The sequence below is a fragment of the Leuresthes tenuis genome, unplaced genomic scaffold (assembly GCF_036924035.1).
Source record: "Leuresthes tenuis unplaced genomic scaffold, fLeuTen1.0.hap1 SCAF_20, whole genome shotgun sequence".
NCBI classification, from domain to species: domain Eukaryota; kingdom Metazoa; phylum Chordata; class Actinopteri; order Atheriniformes; family Atherinopsidae; genus Leuresthes; species Leuresthes tenuis.
The window spans coordinates 11,272,010-11,291,015 of record NW_027325374.1 but is presented as its reverse complement, the minus strand read 5'-3'; the positions used below and the strand labels follow the sequence as shown (position 1 = coordinate 11,291,015).

The 19,006-nt window shown below is 38.6% G+C and overlaps 1 protein-coding gene across 1 annotated transcript in view; it reads right to left on the bottom strand.

The window, feature by feature from the left end:
- kcnh4b (potassium voltage-gated channel, subfamily H (eag-related), member 4b) overlaps positions 1 to 19,006 on the bottom strand; it is a 44,910-nt gene that overhangs the window by 5,839 nt on the left and 20,065 nt on the right. The window contains exons 5-12 of the mRNA XM_072373865.1: positions 15,758 to 15,998; positions 13,511 to 13,668; positions 12,629 to 12,830; positions 11,554 to 11,748; positions 10,841 to 11,040; positions 10,369 to 10,618; positions 10,068 to 10,282; positions 5,018 to 5,056 (exon numbers count right to left, since the gene is read on the bottom strand). Coding sequence (XP_072229966.1) covers positions 5,018 to 5,056; positions 10,068 to 10,282; positions 10,369 to 10,618; positions 10,841 to 11,040; positions 11,554 to 11,748; positions 12,629 to 12,830; positions 13,511 to 13,668; positions 15,758 to 15,998 — 1,500 coding nt within the window. The remainder of the gene's footprint in view (positions 1 to 5,017; positions 5,057 to 10,067; positions 10,283 to 10,368; positions 10,619 to 10,840; positions 11,041 to 11,553; positions 11,749 to 12,628; positions 12,831 to 13,510; positions 13,669 to 15,757; positions 15,999 to 19,006) is intronic.

Here is a 19,006-nt window from a genome sequence, read left to right as displayed (position 1 = left end):
ATATATATAATATAAGCCATAAGGACATAGAAACATAAAGGGGAAGTGAGATATTCAGATATTTCAATGTTCTGAAAATGACAGTATTAACAGTAACAGTATTGAAAAATGTTTGAAACTAGTTTAAAAAATGTATCTTCTCTATACATTTCATAATCAGTTCAGGATGGCATATTTTTTCTATCTATCAAAGTTAAATAAATAATTCTGTGATTCTTATCTTTTTATTATACTTCATTCCAAAAAAATCACATACGCTCCAACCCTTGCTGCACTTTTTACGGCTTGTAAGTCGGGAAAGAGACTTTTGTATTATGGAATTACAAAGTCTGAATTTTTAAGTCTGAGTAAAGCAAATTCACGTTTGAGTTTTTTCTTCTACCTTGTTATGCCTCACTGTCATAAATGCATCTGGGTTTAAGACTTTGTGAAAAAGCTCAGATTTATTATAAATTTCCCACAGATGATGAGGCGAGGAACAAGTGGATTGCTTTTGTTAAGACATGCTTTTGCCACCATCCACACCTGCCTTTGCAGTGACCATTTTTACCAACTTTCATAAGAAACAGCCTGGACTGATGGATGAACCAGTATTACTGGTGAAAGGGGAAGCGCAAACCATCTCATGTATAAATCATCCCAGTTTGGTGTGGTTTTATGAAACTCAGGTCCAGTTTTGCAGACTTGTCCGGTCAGTTTGGTTCCTTTTTTACTGATGTAATTTCTCTAAGTTGAGCCCTGGTACAGCCAAATAACCGAACAGGGGCTTTGTATAAAGGTGCTGCTGTGAAGTAAATAGCTAATGGTCAGTAAATAAAAACAACCTCTCGATATAACACTGTAAATATCTGATTCTAATGTGATCTCAAAAGACTGACAACAGACTGCTTAGTGGGTAAAAGAACTGCGGCCACTCAACTGTCAAACTTAACACTGAGCAACATGGAGAGTAGAGGTATGTACCTTTGAGAATGTCTGTGGTGTTAATACAAAAGTCTCAAGGTACGCGCTTAACAACTGTTGAAAGAAAACAATCCTGAATATAAAAATTTTAGGTTATCTTTTCTCATATTGATACAGCTTTGTTTTTCTAGCCTTGTGAATGTTAACAATAGTCAAGGTGACATGATAGATTCCAATATTTCTGCAGTCAGGTAACTCAGTGTTTGCAATCCTAAAGTGCTCTGCAGAGATCTACAGAGGAATCACTGTGTAAGTGGCTGATGAAAATGTTCAGAAATTACAGAAGTACGTGATAATTATAAAAAATAATGATTGCAAATAATAACATTTGACCCCATTTGACAGACTCATGAGTTGCATTTTGCACCGATGTTACTGCTGTGGCAAGAACCCAGAAAATATCATCAGTCATCGAACAAGCAATCAACAAGCAGGTGGATGCACTGCTGAAAAGTCAAACTGTGGCAAAAGTCAATCAAAAAAAGCTATTCAACTTGAATCTCCTCAAACGAGCTTATCTGTTATGCACTCATAATCACTTTCTGTATGTATTTCTTATTCTCTACTCCCTGCAGTAACAAAGGTTACCTACTGGTATAAGCAGGAGAAAGTGCGTGTTCTTGGCAATGTGAAAAATCATAGTCCTCACCAGCAAAAAAATATGTGACCTTTGCATACACAGTGATGCTCTGCAGGGCTCCAGAGGGATTTCACTTGACTTGAATACTACACAATTCTAAATGTTGAGTTAAAACATTTTGTCAGGGAATTCATCAATGAGATAGAATTGCGTGTTTGTTGTGTTTTTCTTTGCAGTTACCTGTGTCATTATTTAAGACATCCAGACACTGATATCAGTGATACAAGATTTTATTTCATAGCCCTTTATTAACATTTTTTTGGGGGTAATCCCATTACAACATTCATCATCTCTGGCTGCACCTGGCAGCATTCTATTTTAATGAAATTTCCAGATGTACCCAAGCAAAGGCTGGAGCGCGAGAGATATGGTTCAAAATTTAATTTCCCAAGGCCAAGAAAAGATATATTGTATCAGTGATGAAGACTAATTACACAGTTGATTGATTTCTTTTTTAACAATTTGTCAACAGTTCATAGCATATAACACTCAAACTGAAATACTTTATGAAGAGCTCATTCTTGTTTATTTAGAACACTTCTCTTCTCACACGTCTTTAATGAGGTCATTAAGGTCACCCTGCCCCTCTTGTTGCTTAACTGAACGCAATGGCTGTTCCTAGATCCCTGTAGTCATAGTATGAACAACCTGAAAAGAGTCACCATAGAATGGTGTGGTGGTTCTATGCCACCACACCATAGAATGGCAACTCTTGGATAGAGTCTTTAATCTAGATATTATATACATTAACACTGCTTTGCTAATAACATAACGAGAAAAATAATTAGAAATTTGTGTTTTGTTTTACTTGTTCAATGGTATTTCAGATTTTTAGCCCATGTGCAGCTGTCAATCTTCCCCCAACATGTCTGCCAACCTCAAATGTCCTGTGGCTTGTCTCAGCCTGTCCCTGCTCGTGAGCTCCGACAGCTTTACTTTGAAAGATTTAAGTTGTGACACACAAACACACCATTATTCAAAAACTGACTGATTGCTGTCTGAGACATCTGTGAAATGTAAAAATGTTTATTGACTTGATGAATAATCTAATGCAGTCCAAAATATCACAATATTTGTGGTAAAATTCTTATCCAAGCAAAATGTGAGGCATGAAGCCAGACTAATCCGTATCTTCTTCAAGATCCTTCTAATGAATAAACAAAATTTATGAGAACAGACTTGTTGCTTTCCCAGGTATTCCCATTACCAGGAAACAGAACATCTGCAGGCCAGATAGCACGCATGCCTGTAATGAGAAGATAACAAAACAAGCCATGTTATCAATTTACATTTGTGTAGGTTTGTTTTAGGTCTAAAGTCTAATTTTTTGTGAATCAGTCATGTCAGTAACTGGTGTCCTTGTAGAATAACCCCTCCGAAACTGAGATTAGTTTGTCATTCATACATTAATTACACATAGTCTCATTTTCCCTTTCTGGTTCAGTCTTGCTACACAGAATGGGACCCCTGAAGATGACCATTTGATTCATCAGCCTGCCATGGGTCTCAAATGATTTGGGCTGTCTGGATGGACCAGGATACAGACTTACAGATTTATTTATCTTTTTAATTCTTTGTGATTTTCCAAAAGAATAAGCATACTTTTTCATGATAATGAAGTGATTTGTTTGTAACATTCTAAGGGTTGTTCAAACCACATACTGTCTGTCTTTGTGTGTTGATTAAAGATAGTTTCAGTATAAGCTGGTGTTTCGTGCTGTCAACAAGAATGACCTGAGAGTTGTTGTGACTCTGGAAGATAAGTCTTTAAAAGCGAGTAGGTGAAAGTCCCATCAAATAAATAACTGAAGGAAGAGAACGGCTTTACAGTTAATCTTAAAATCTAAGCAAGATGTTGATGGCAATTAAACATAGCGGTTTTGACACAGCACATCACCCTTTTGTGCTCATTCCTTAATGTATACAGTAATACACATCATTATTCTGTTGTCACAGAAACTGTTCCTTGGTAGTGTATTCTGTAGCGAGTTGGGGTTTGGGGAAGCAGCCTCAAGGCCAGGATAAAGAATCATACAGAGAGGCACCTCAAGAAACTCCTGGCATAAATTCTAAACCCGTTGGAGTATTTGTGCTACAGTTTTGAAGTTGAAGATGTAACTCCGTATAAGTTCTGTTTTCTTCCTTACTTACAGCATTAAGCTCTTTGCAGCAGATGTTTCTAAACCTCTGGTGGCATCATCCTGTATTCTCCACAGCTGCACCTGAATAAATAGAAAGTCATTCATAGTCTGAGTAAAGATTTGTCTGGTTTGTTACTTTATTAAAGGCAATTGTACAATATAGCTAGCTTAACATTCTGCTATTTCGCTGCAATAATAATATCAAATACATTTTAACAGTTAAAATGTGATCTAAAACCTATAGCAATTTGTCTTGTAATATCTATTTTTCTAACTTACATGAAACAAATTCTTGCTGTATTATCTCTTTTTCACGACATATGAAAAACAATCAAGTAGAGACATTAACTTTTCTTCTCTTCTTATTTTGCTAGGTTATGCTAGTTAACAATTATCATTGATAACTTCCAAAAATTGGAAAGATTGGAAAGAAAAAATTACCGTGCTGTTGGTGAGTGAGAGAAACAAGGTCGTTTCTCTGATGGTCAGTGTCCTCTGATGCAAAACTGGAATCTGGCACTGGCGACTAAAACATGCACGACTTTGAAAGTTCACTAAAGCTGGTAGACGGGGCCGCCTGCTTTTCAGGTTGTGGTATTTGATGCTTGTGACGGGCAGCAACTTGTGTGGGTGTAAAGTGTGGTTTCAGCGTCTTCAGTGGACATGCTCCCGATGTCTCAGACAAGAGATTACTGCCTATATTTTCAAGAGATCGGTCCACTGCTTTATACAGTTGCCGATTTGATTTTCAGAACACATTTATATCTGCTTTACTCAGACTTTGATAAAAGATAAAGTGAGCATAATAAACTTTACTTTTAATAATAGAAAAAAATGTAATAAGCATACAGTACATGGTGAGAAAAGTAGCACACAAGGTTTCCCATTAGGAGAGCTATTGACCCAGTTAGTGAGCTAACTCCAGGGACTGAACTCCTCTTTCTGTTCTAAATGAGTTTCAACCTGTAGGGGAAGACCTTGCCCAGGCCCTCCCACATAATTCACCAGCAGTACAGTATGTTCCAGAAAAACAAGGGGGGTTACCGAAAAAAACAGGCAAGCACCGCTACAAAACCAGGTCCTGATATCAACGTTGTAAATACACCTTGCACAGCAATTGCATCATGGTGTTGCCTATTCTATAAATGACAGCAGTCGAGACAAACCTTTATATTTTCAGTAAAACTTAAAAGCATGTTCAAGAAAGCACATCTGAAAGGAGGAATGACGACACCTCAGAAACAGTGGGATAGTGAATTTGCACTGAACTCACATGTGGAAGCCTGGGTGACCTTGAAAATCTGCCAAGGCCCTGAAGCAATAAAAAGAAAACAGGGATATGAGAAGTTACAGTGAAATGCACAATCCTATTATCTACTCCACATTCTATATGATTTATTAAAACTTAATTAGAAACTTACATTTCTGTGACATCTTTATAATGACAGAACACATTTTTTTATATGCGGTTTTATCTATGGGCACCACATTTTAAATGTTCTTACCCACTGATCCAATTGTTGCAACACAAGCTGAAACACTCACCCAATACTTTTTCTACACCTAATTGGGCAGGGATTCAAGACAGATTTTGTTTTGCTGCCGAAGTGTGGAGAAATTAGTAAAGCAAAGTATTATAATTACATTGGTGGTAAATGAAATTGGTGGTGTGAAGCCTTTTTCTCATGTGTGAAAAATATGCTTCTGACAACATTGCTTAACCTGACAGCTCAAACCCACGGTCTGTCACGCCAGCAGTTTAGTGCCAGGCTCTTTGATGCACAAAAGCAGTAAAATGAATCCTTCACTGAAGCACAAGACAAATAATCAGAGAAAGGAAATAAAAGTCTGTGAGCTCTGAGAGGCAAGAGCAACAATTCTATGAATCTGTTGAGACAAGGACAAATTATTCTCATAAGGAAAACTGAGCCTAAGGCAACAAGGAATAATTATGTGACCAGCATGGAATATGGGTGCCAAATGCATGGATGCCACAGGTGCCCCACATAGCAAAGTGGGTTCGGAGGGATTCAACTGTGGGACTTCTTACTTTCATTCACAAGTATGTTATCTTGCTCTTGTACATGCATGCTCACGAAGAGGTGTGCACATGCAGGCAGTGCCTGAAGTGTGACTGTGAGCTTTTCTCAATCACAATTTGTTTTTGAAACAAGAAGGTGTACGAGGGAGTTTCATTATAAAGCTCTAATCTTTCACAAACAGAATGCATTTTATGGATTTTCAGTTTTGACTCATACTGTTTAATGGAACCCTAAAACCAAATCTAATCCTTGGTAGATAATGAGGAAATGTTTGGCTTGCTTATTTCCACAAATTAATTATGAAACTAAAGACAGCGTGAAATTAGGCACACATTTGAAATTGAGGCACAAACTCAATATAAACTCATCTAGTAAAGTGCTGTTAGTTTATCCACACTCAGAAAGAGGGCTGTCTATAATCTGATGTGGAAAAAGGATTTATTTACAAAAATAGCAATGTGATCTGAAAATACGGTCATGTGAGACAACTGTTGTGGCACTTTGTATTTATCACTTCACTGCACTCCTTGGGCCCGCTCAAGGTTGGTATTTTTTTCCAATCGAACACATCGAGACCTCTGAGCTCATGTCTCTAATAGTTATATATTTGTCTCCTCTGGCTACCTTCATAAACTTGCTGATCCTCACAACTCTCCACTGACCAGCTTGTTCTTCACACCCCGTGACTACTGATGACCTAACTCTCCCTGTAGCGATGTGGTCATTAGAGTTGAACAAATTTTGATTCAGTACTGGATCCCTGGTGGTGGGGTGACCTTCCAACTCTGCACAGGACAGTAGTTGCACCTCATCTCTCAAAACTCACTTCCTCTAAGAAATAAGCAACAATCGTGGGTCTTAGACCAAACCATCCAAATTCATTTAACCAGACGTTCAGCATGAATGTAAAGCCCTTTTCACACGTGAGTTTTGTCACATTAATGGCTTTTCAGTCTATTAAAGCTTTGGCATTCAGTCATTCACTGAATGATTGCTGATTTTGTTAATGTGTCTCATCCTTTATTAAAGCATGCAAAGGAAGAGAAGAGCCACAATGTGCAAGCTCTGGGCTGGACAGTGCATGAGGTGCGACATAATATAAAAGTCTTCATAGAGTCACAGTCTTCTCATAACAACACATCAACAGTTCGTATCAGTCTGCCAGCCATGAAGTGGCTGTGTAAAACATGGCAACTGTGGATAGAAGCAGCTAAGAACATAAAAGAATCCTTGTTGAACAGTCAAAATGATCCTCATGAGGGTTTAAGTGCCCTACAGTAAAAGTGTAGCTTTTCTCACAACTTGATGAAAATCTGATCCTCCCCATTACAGCTGTATGTCAGACGAGAATATATAGAACCACACAAAAAACACTGTCAAGTCATTCTAGAGTCCCAGTTTTCTGAAAATAAATAATTTTGGCATAAATATTTCATAAAAGTGACCAAACAAGGTGCATTGTTTTAAAACAGTAGTGAAAGGGACCAGCTGAAACGTTGATGTATGGTCACAATAAAAAAAACTATTTCTTTTCTTTCGGCTTAGAAGAGCTGAGAAACAAGCAGACTCAGCGTTTCATCAACATATCTTAGCTAAAAACAAGTGAAGAGGAAAGTTTGTACGGTACTGTTCTTCATTAATTCATTAACACGATCTGTTGGATTCCTTTGAACAGTTGATGAAAAGCCAGAAGAAACCACCACTGTGTGTCTGTTCGTTATTGTGACTGCAGCATTTCACACTTGTTAATGGTACAAGAGCTGACCAAGTCAGATTGTTCAAATGTTACTGAAAAGCACTAACAGACATGACGCCGGCACGTTCAGTTGCCTGAAGAATTATGGAAATCTAAGCTTATCACTAGGCTATAAGTTGATATGCCAGACTTTCTTCACAACATAGTCAGTAATGGTGTCTATAGTTAATAGCGGGTTGAGTAGCTGCATAGAGTGGGTTTATGATGCAATGAATGTAATGGTCTGTGGGTTTTTGCCATGTTTATGATGGCGGTACCCCAGCTATATGTGTGTGCTTGTGCTCAGCTCAGAGATGCCTGTCTGAATCAGACCTTAAGCCTGTTCAACAGCAACTCTAATAAATATGGCACCTACACACCAACAAAACATTCTTCAGTCACAAGGATCTCAAGACAGTGAACTTTTCTCCATTAATTAGGTTTTCTGCTCTATATACACAGATTCTTTGAGTTATCAAGTTTGTCACTGATGTGTTGTTATGAAATTAAACCATTATGCATAAACATTCTGCTTTTGAAGCCTTTATTAATGCAACTGAAGTCGCTTGCCCTCAGCATTACTGTCAAAAAGACATCCGCTAATTAGCATGAACAGCGCAGATGTCTAGCCCTTCATCTTCTAAACTAAACGAATCAAAAACGAAGAAGAGATGATTAAACTAATGAGCAGTAAAACCTCCAAACCATGGGAAAGGCCAGTGGGAGTGGAGAGCAACACATTGCTACCAAGGAAGAAAAATGTTCAGGGAGTGTTGTCACTTTTGTCAGTCACACATCACAGACCAGCAATTAGTTTATATTGAAACCAGTGATTAAACTTTGTTTGACTTTTTTTTATAATTAATAACACTAACATCATGTTCTTGGGACTGGCTTGCTTTATCCCATAGCCACGAAATAGTGTGGTACCAAATCTGTATGAAGACTTGGACTTAATTAAAAAGATATATCACATTTTCATGAATCTGCAGTTCAGCATCAACCAAAAAATGGATAATATTTATTAAATAGTGGACTTAAATAAGGATAGGAATAGTGAGTATGAGGGAGAGCTGCAAAGGTAAAGAAGAGAAACTGAGGTGAAATGCAACCAAAACCACAAAGAAAATAAAGAAATGTGGAGAGATCATTAGTAGGAGTGAGAGGAAGACAGCAAGGGTGCGATGTGTCTCTCTGTTTGTAACAGAGGAAGAAAGAGGCAACCTCTCTATGAGATAGAATGCTTTGTAACCTCTCTATGAGATAGAATGCTTTGTAACCTCATCTCAACAGGACATTGCAGTTCTTTGTTCTTGAAACTGAGAGAAATCTGTGAAACTTTCTCTCTCCCATCATGAAAAAAATACCTGGGTTGTAAAACTTCTGGTCTTGCGAATACCAAATTTTGCCCAGCAACACAACTGACAAAAATTCCTGGTGTCAGGAACTGATGTCTGAAGTAGGAGAGTGAGATCATAACACAATCATTGTGAAACAGAAAGAAACCACAGAATGTTTGTCATAGAATATGGCCACACCACATTCTGCACCTATTATCATAACAGGGAACCATGTTAAAATGTTCCAAAACTCACCAACAATATCTTTAGTGTTGGTGATTACATAAGACACTTTGTTGTGTGGCAGTGTAAGTTTTTAGGTTCTATAATTGAAATGGATTCTGCTTTGCATTAGGTGATTATTTGCTCTTGCAAGGTAGCATCTCTTATGTAATGCTTTCTTAAAAAGCTGCTAAAGATAACACCCAGCACTGAGAACAGATTGCTGACTGGTTGTAATGCCATCCTGCCGTGCTTTGAAGAAGTGATACGGCTGCCTGACAGGGTACCCACTCATGGTAATTAGCCTTTGGTGACTGTGGTAGAACAAGTGTCAAGGAAAGCGATGAAGGCACCTCAGGGGGCACAAATGTCAAGAAGAATGACAAAGGTACCTCAGGGGGCAGAAACGTGTATGTCCTGAGCCTGATTTCACTGTCATACAAATGTAGAGGAAACAGTCAATAAAGAGTTTTGCTACAAAGCATAATCAAGAACAAATCTGAGCATTTAGTCTGCCATGATATAAAGTTTTTTTTGAGACAGTATGACTAAACCTTCAAAGTAGGTGCACTAGTGTGACTTGGAAATATGTCCCCTATGTGTTTTTATTGTTGTTTCTTATATTGTTAGCATATATCAACTGAAACAGAATACCCATTAAACTCCTCCTCTTCTTTCGTGAAGCCATATGATGTTTGCAATGTGACACAATTTTTATCTGAAAATATTTTAATTTCTGCACTAACATCAGCCTGAAGAATATAATCTAATATAGCAGGTGAAAGGAACTAATTTATCATCATCACTACTCTCTTGTGCAGGTGATACTTTGGGTGATGGTTGGTAGGTGGAGGCTTAGGTTAAGAATACTGAATCACGCTTATAATCGTGTAAGAATTTGAGTGAGTTGAAATGTAAATAAGGAAAGGAACGAGATATATTGATACCATATTTCAACATGTTGTGTGAATGTGTATTCAGTACCTCATCCTGGCTGCCTTCACGCAGGTTATAAGTGAGGTTGTTATGGATGTCAGAGGCAAACACGCTGCCATACTCTGGGTACAGCTCCAGTACCTCCCTCAGGCCACGGACACTGATGTACTGGAGATCACAGTAGGTGAGCGCTTTCACATCAGCATTGGTCTTGATCACCTGGTCAGTTCCAGGCAAGTCAGATCCAATTAAGTCCCCTTTTCCTAAAATCACAAATATCAATAATCACTTTCTGACTCTACATAAATACCTTAATCATGTTGCTAAAAATGACAACCATAATACAGACCTAATATAGCCAGCACCATGTTATCTTTAAGCACCTCCAGTGAACCAGAGCAGACAAAGTAGCTAGCATGCAGTGCATCACCCTGACGGATCAGGTACTCCCCAGGTACACAGAAAGAGGTTTTTATATGAAGAGAAAGTGAACGCAGGCAGCCACGACTGGCCCCCTTAAAGACCGGTAACTGCAGGATGTCCTTATTCAGATGCATAGCAATGTCGGCCCGTAGCTCGTCTGGGAAGTCATGGAGGAGCTGAGGATGTATGACAGTTGGAATGAGGTGTGGCACTGATTGATCATTATGAAGTTGACTGTGTAACCAACAGAAAATCATAAGTGATTATAGGTTCAAAGGGCAAGGACTGGATTTCTTCACTATTATCATAACATCAAGTCATTATATTGAAATATCTCAGAGGCCGATAGCACCATGTACTGAGGTATACATGACAACAACAACGAAAGGAACTCTCACCTCGTTGGCATCTATGCCATTGTTGACAGACCATGTGGTCTGGAAGTACTCCAGCATGCGTTGTTTAATTTGCTGGGGGAGACTGTGGACACGGATGAAGTCCTTTAGGTCATTCATTCGTGTGTGGTAGAGAGAACGGCGTGAGTACATTCGCTGAATGATGGCCGACACATTACCAAAGACCACGGCGTGCATCAATGCTGTTTGACAAAAACAAAGAGCATAACACACAGTAATATCAAGGTTGAAATGTATAAACGGATAAAGTCCAGCATTCTGAAAATGTACTGTGAAGGCTACGAATGGGATAAACTGCAACAAGACAAGAATCTGATTCAAAATGCCCGTACAATAATAACTTCATATTGACCTCTAACCAGTCATTTTTACTTGTAATTTTTTATTTGCTTATTGATCCACAAAGGTGCAACAGTAAATTACAGCTTTGTTTACATCACTACTCTAACAAGCAGTAAAATAAACACATAATAATTATCTGCTGGGTTGTTGCACTCATAATTGCCACCTCGGCAATTATGCAACTAAAATAATCTGCTTCTGAGGGACGGGGATGGCGGCAAGCTGTGTCTTCTTAAAGGCCAGCCAAATAATTCAGTACAATTCATGCTGAATTTCTTGCACTGGCATGCCAAAAAGAAATGCTTTTATGCCAGGATGCCAGAGGGAGAATGACAACCTGGTGTCAGACGTACCGCCAATGAGCATGGTGCAGATGGAGAAGATCTTCTCAGCATCAGTGTTGGCACAGACATTTCCAAAGCCCACACTGGTCAGGCTGCTGAGGGTAAAGTAGAGGGCAGCAATGTAGGAGCTGCGCACTGTCGGGCCGCCCACTGTGCTGTTAATGTAAGGAGTCTCCAGACGTTTGCCCAGCTCATGGAGCCATCCTTTAAAGCACAGATAGGAGAGCACAGGAGAAGAGTGACCAAAAATGATGGCTCTTATGTAGCTACAGTATGATGCCATTATATCCTGCCTAAGAGAAACTAAAGTGTATGTCTTGTTCTGCATGAGTGTACTTATGTGTCAGAAAGAGATAGTGTTAAGAGGCTGGTTTGTTGGTGCAGGACAGGCCACAATTACCTCTCCTGAGATAAATAAAGCCATGTCCTAATTAGGAGGTATGACCTCACCACCCTTTAAACACACAAATGTATGTGAGAACAAGAATACATACATTCTTAAATACATACATGTTACACACATGTTGATGGTTGCTTGTGAACATCTGAGACTCTTTACAAAGCGATGATAAGAGGGACAACAGTATTTTGTAGTAATAAATCAGAAACATGCTTGCAACATCTGTATTCATAAAATAAGATCTGCTTTTAATCAGATAATTTATAAAATAGAAAAGCTTGCAGGATTTTGATGAGTTTTAATTAGAATCCATTTTCTTACAAAAAACGTGTGCGCTGCTCACTACCTGCTTGTTTCAGCATTTCATCTTGTTTCATACAGTTCTCATTAGAGCTGCAAAGTACACTGTTCGCTATCTGAGCAGAGTTAGACACCCAATAGGTGAGCCGTACTATTTATAGCTGACTGGGGACACAAGAAGAAGAAAAGTCTACTTGCTGAATTGGTAAGATGTAGTCTGTGGTATTTGTTGGACTTTCTGCAAGAAACAACTGACTCACATGGCATCTGAATCGAACTTGTAATTAAGGAGGAATGGAGTTAGAAATATGTTTTTGACTATATAGTGTTAAAATGAAGCTTCCCCGGTTGATAAACCTGTCTTCATACTATAACTAGACTCACCTATTTCCCAGGTCTCTATGGTCTCTATCTCCTTACGTCCAATCATGTACCAGACGCAGGCCATCCAGTGCGCCAGCAGGGCAAACACTGACATCAATAAGGTCAGCACCATGGCACTGTACTGAGAGTAGCGGTCCAGCTTATGAAGAAGACGAAGAAGGCGCAGAAGGCGTACCGTCTTGAGCAAATGGACCAAGGAGGTCTGAACATGGGAGGCATTTGAGAGTAAGAGAGACAAATGGAGAAAATGTCAGTTCCTCTGCTCTGCACACCAACTATGCATTTGCAAAGCTGAATATTAAATATCTTAAGGTAAAACTGAATTAAAGTATTTAGATTAATATTTGTTTCCAAATTAGTTAATTAAAAAATTGATAACAAACTGTTTTTCAATTTCTCATTTTGTGCTGATTCAAACAAACAGATATTAAGAAATCATTGGACGCAAGCGGCATGAACCTAGAAGGGTTTCTTCTCATCTGTCTTTTAGTTCATGATTCAATTTATGATAGGATTCAGTTACAGTTCTTCAGCATTGGTTGTACTTGTGTTATTGTGCTGATTATCCATATTTTTTTAAGTTTGACATAGAAAACCAGTTTTTTTTTCAATCCGGAAACAAACCAAAAAAAAAAACCAAGTGGTCATTTTATTTTTTGATCCACAGATTTTGAGTAAAATTCCCAGTTTAATTTGTACAGGTCAAACAGAGTAAGACTAGCAGCCTTGGGGAATATCAGACACTACATTTTTTAAAGATCATATTTCAAGGTAAATTGATATTTTAGTGGAGTATAATAACAAATAATCAGTTTGTTGGTCTTGTTCACAGTTATAGAGGGAAATTAAAAGAACGCTGAAAACGTATATATAAGCACTTACCACCGTGATATTGAAAGCATACAGCAGGTCAAAGGGCAGGGCAGCCACCAAGTCCACAAAGAACCAGGTGGTGGCATAGTGTATGCAAATGGGACGAGCTTCATACACCACCTGGCCTGACTGGCTCACAAAGGTGGTGCGAAAGTTCAGGATAATGTCTGCAAATACAAGGTGACTGAGAATAACTTATCTCCAGAGAGTGAAAGCCATTTCAGGGCAAATTGACAAGTATTATGATTGTATTGATAAGGCTGGATGACGACATAGCAAAAAAAAAGAATAACTGATTACAAGCTGAGATTTGTCTCTAGTTGCACTGGTTCACTTGAGTGATATATAGTTTAGACCAAAACGCCAGGTACCAGATGCATGAAAATGGGAAGACAAACTATTCACAAACTGGCATTGATTAAAACAACGTAATGTGCTGTGAGATTGTGCACGGCTCATGCATTATTAAGACTATGTGTGCATGCACTTTTACAACAATCAAACCCTTATATGATGAAATGAACATTAAGACAGAAGCGACAAATTAAGTATAAGATCTAATATACTTGTATTTCATTGTTGGTGGTGGGAATGATTGCAGTAGAGTATCATGATCAGTGTAATGGCTGTGGAAGACCTTGCTAATGAGGCTTGAACAAGAGCGTATTTAGAGATAATTTTGATTTACTGTATGGGGACAAGATTGGTTTATGCACTGCTTTAGGTTTCTATTGATGAAAACAGCCAGCATACCATCCTTCATCTCTACATCTGTGTCTTCCTCCTGGTCATCTTCATCTAAGGGTGTACAGTGCACAGGCTATGTGTTCATCCACTGCAGATAAGACAGCGTTTGCCCATTATCCTAATACTGTCTTTGAGCGCTGTGATGAGCTTATAGACCTTTCATTTATAATCTTGCAGTTTTTTTTAGTTTTTTTTTTTAACCTTTGCTTAGTCCGCTGCTCTGAATTTACAGAGGTAATGCTTCAGGTACTTTTTCATTCATTAGTTACTTTTTCTGCTTAAAAAGAACTCAGACCATAAAGAAACAGTGACACGTTCATTAAAACCGCACTTCTTCCTTACTGTTAAAATTATTACATCCATTCAATGCGTGTGTGTATAATTTTACCATTTATCTGATTTCTAGAAGAGATCCATATACACATATGGATTTATGATTCTGGCAAAAAGAAAAGTATGCACATTTCTGCCTTTATGTGTACACACAGCTTTATTAAAACTATTTACATGTTTTTGCATCCGGCCCTGTTGCTATCCACATATCTAAAAGTATGAAACAGGAGCTTATCACTGCAACCTTGAAAATAACAGCAGAAATGACTACAAAGATGCATAAGGAGGAAATACACGTACCAACTAAGGGGAAAGTACAAAACAGCTGGAATATGTCATAGTTTTAAAGCATCCATATGGATCAGGAGGTGTGCTCGACAGATCATCTGACCTAACTGTCAGACTGTGACGAGCACTTAACAAGCAGTCCCTTGCGTGTGTGTGTCTGATGCAGTAAAACCTCATCTGTCATCCCAGCTGTTGATATGTGAGGAGATGGGGGCTCAAAACTCACATTCAGTTTCCATTTTCAGTTTCAGGTAAGAGATGTTAAAGGGGGTAAGATGATGAGAATGATTTTTGAAATTAAGAAATACACTATTTTTAACACACAAGTTAAAAAACTGATTCACATCATATATTCCCCGAAGGTTTTGGCCTTGTTTAAAGTGCTCAATATGGGCTTGAGCAAATATTAAGGTGAATTTAAGAAAAATGTGTTTAAAATAAATCATTAAATCAAAGTTTGAAGGGTTAACTGAATAAAAAGGCCTTTTTTAATCAAACAAATGTAAGCTACTGTGTCTACTTCTCCCCAATTTGACATAAACTCCAAACCCTCCTTCATCTGCTCTCAGAGGAGCATGTTCAAGTACAACCACCTCAATTCATCACTTGGCTGCTTTCCTACTGAGGTTTACCAAACATTATGCACTGGGAGAAGTATCTGAGAGACCTTGGACACCCTCAAGGGACTTAAAAACCACGGTTGCCTGGGATGAGATTTGACTCCTGGGGAAAAGGAAGCTTGGGTTGTGTTTGTTTCTGTGTAGCAAAAGTTGGCAAAAAGTGGATGAATTTAAAGATGAAATCTCATACATAGAAATGTTCAATGTTCCATCATTGAATATCTGCTATACCTACTAATTTTCCAGTACAGTTTTTTTCAGTACTCACCTAAAATGAATAGCATTTCCACTGCAATGTCACTGACAATTGTGGAGCGTGCAGCTGTGATGGAGTCATCGTGTGGTGTGAAGCTGACATTGTAGGGCACGGTGACAGCCACATAGAAGGTAGCCAACAGAATGAGCCAGTCCCAAAGGGCCTTTGACACACTGTAGTGGAGCAGAATGAAGCGGGACTTCTGCACTGCTGCCACCTTGTACTCTGGTAATGAAGGCTTGTCAACCATGCTCTGAAAAAAAAACAACCACAAAAAAAAAACAAGTGAAGTGTAGAACCACAAAGATCATCTTTAACAACTCTTTTGAAGTGGTGGACAAAGTGGCTGGCCTGCTTGAGGTGAACGTCCAGTTATAAAAGCCTCATGAATTTTAAGATGAAGCTGATAGCTATACAAAACACACTAGACAAGATGCATTAATAATGTGATAACCAGATGGTCATGAGGTGGAGTTCTGTGAAAATAAATGATAATCAAATGGACAGTTCAGTGCCAAGATATTTCAGAAACAGACAATATAAATGTCAACACCCTCTCTTGTGCGCTGACCGCTGATGATTCACTATGGCAGCAACTCAAGTGAAACAGATATGGTAATGCTGCTGGTAATCTCTTCTTGACAGCCTCACATAGACAGCAGTAAGCCTTTTATATGGCTGTGCAGGAGCAATATAAATTGACAGAGACAGAATTGTGGTTAGCGAGGGGGAAACTTATTACCAACAATAGAGCTTAATAATTTCATACATGGCTGAACTTCACCCCTCCAAAAAACATTAGTGTTTCAGGTGGCACAGTACAGTGAAATGGCAGTTGTTCTATAAAAGGGAAACACAAGTATCAACTTCACTGACCACCCGTTGCTGTTGTTTTCAAAACTCTCTTTTTTCCTGCATTTTATTGAGAAAATCCAACTGCAGAAAACCTTGTAGATGACGTGTGGGATGCCATTTAGCACTTAATGAGGCAGCTGCAAAATGGGGCTGTGCATTTAAAACAAAATAGCCTAAACCATGTTTAGACAGGAGACAGGAGAAGGAACCTTTGACAGTGACATGGCGGCGACGGACAGGAGAGATAAACGAGTAATGAACAACATGCCTACTTCACAAACAGGCAGGCTGAGAAACAAGAAGCTGGCAAATGAAGTCATAACCTGAGGCTGTCTGGATGACCTGGAGAAAACGGACTTATTTTATTCAGTAACCTTTACAACCTTTTCTTGTATCTAAAGAAAAAGAAAATAGTGGACAGACAACCTACTCCGCTGTTTGAAAGTAAATTGCTCCCCTCTAGACAATATTCAAAACTGATTAGGGCTGCTTGCCATAATAAACTTTGGTTGAAAAGGTTTTTAAACCCTGTACAGTCTGCTGGTTTTCACTGCTTAAAGACATTTGAAGTTACCGTGGAACTAGCAGCTTAGAAAACAATGGTCACTGCTACCAACATCTGTGACCACTTCAGTGACAGATCAAGCCATGTCTGCAAACGCTAGAGCGTCCTTTAAATTTTCCCTGCACCATGGAGGTCATGACCATTGGCATTCGCTGTGGACACCTGAGCATATCACAGAGATTAGAGAAGAAAAGCCTTTTACTGTGTCACACAGCTGCTCTTCCCATGCCATTAACAGTAGCTGTAGCCCAAAGCTTGCTGTTTTCTACTACACCTCCCATCATGCTTGAGGGGGAAGGAGATACACCTGGCATACTCAAGCAGTAGCACTATTAGATTATTGCAAAGCATCCTCAGTCTGTCTCCAAAAACTGTATCTGAATACTCTAAAAGGTGCTCCTATTTCATTCAGACTTTCCCAGTAACAGTTGATGCAGGATGATTGTGCTGGTGAGAGTTAGACATAATCTTCATTTTTCCTTCACTAAATTGACCAACAACAGCAGAATAAAAAATAATCAAATAAAAAAAATCCCTGTCTGAAAGTATGTTTGACTGTAAAGATATAAAAAAGCAATAATAATGGGTAGAAAACCTCAAGCAAAGAGGAGTAAAGTGAAAGCTTAGGCCATATGCACAAACTTTAGTTTACAAACTTTAGTTTGTGCATATAGTCATAGCAAGACAAATAATTTTTCGCCTCAATACAAGACTGATATGCCCTTTATGTGAAACAAGCTAATAACTTTCTTCCCCTGAGAAATCGAGCAACATGAAATCAACTCTGCACTACTTTGTCAGCCTGCCTTGAATTGATTACTTTAGCTGATACACACATGGGCTCACAGCATCAAATCTTTACGAAAGGACAAACAATTTCTCAGAGTGCTTGTGATTAGGTAAGGAACCTTTGTAAAAAAGGAAAAAGAAAAACAATCCAAACATGTTTTTGTGGAGGTTATGTGGTGTGTGGCAGATCTGGAAATAAGCAACAAAAAGTGCTGTGGAAATGTACAATGCTCTTCCCTTTTCTCCCTTGTCTGTCAAGGCAATGGGCTACAAATAGAAATCTAGTCAGAATATATACGGCTCGCTTGGTGTGGAGGCAGAGGACCACATTGTTAGCTAACCGTGTGAGACTCAGACAACGAAGAAGGAAAATAGAAAAAAAATCATATTAATAGTATGGCAGAGCTGGAAGGAGTATATATTTTACCTAAGAAAAAAGTAGTAAGCTATAGTATGAAAATACTCTATACAACATTGCACTGCAAGTAAATGTACTGTTCTTAATGTGTGAAATAAATGTATCAAGTATAAGAAAAAGTAGTCATAATTTAAAAAAAACAGCGTGTCCCTTCAAATTGTACGCAGTCATAAGAGTAAACTTACAGAAAAGGGAAGTCCTGTGTTCCCAGCACTTAGAGGCTGTACATGTAAAAATAAAAGAAAGTAATTATGGAGATTGGTTCCATATTTCAGATGTGCCAAGAGAGGAATGGGAAGTGAGAGAAATGACTTAAGAGAGAGAAAATGGGGGAAGAGTGACAGACAGTGTGGTGAAATATGGCAGGATCCAAAGGGATGAGGACAAAAAAAGATGAGGTTAGAGAGACAGATGGAGAGTGAGAGAAAATGTAGTAAACACAGCAAACAGGGAAAAAACAACACCAGAGGATGGAGATGAGGGAGAAGAGACAGAATCTGCCAACTTTTGAGCAGTTCTATGTCCACTGGTTATCTGGCTGATGTGGACTTTGTTCCACCGAGCTAATATCATCTCACATTTATTCACTCTACATGCCTGCTTCCTGAGCCTTAGGTCCTGACTAAACACAACT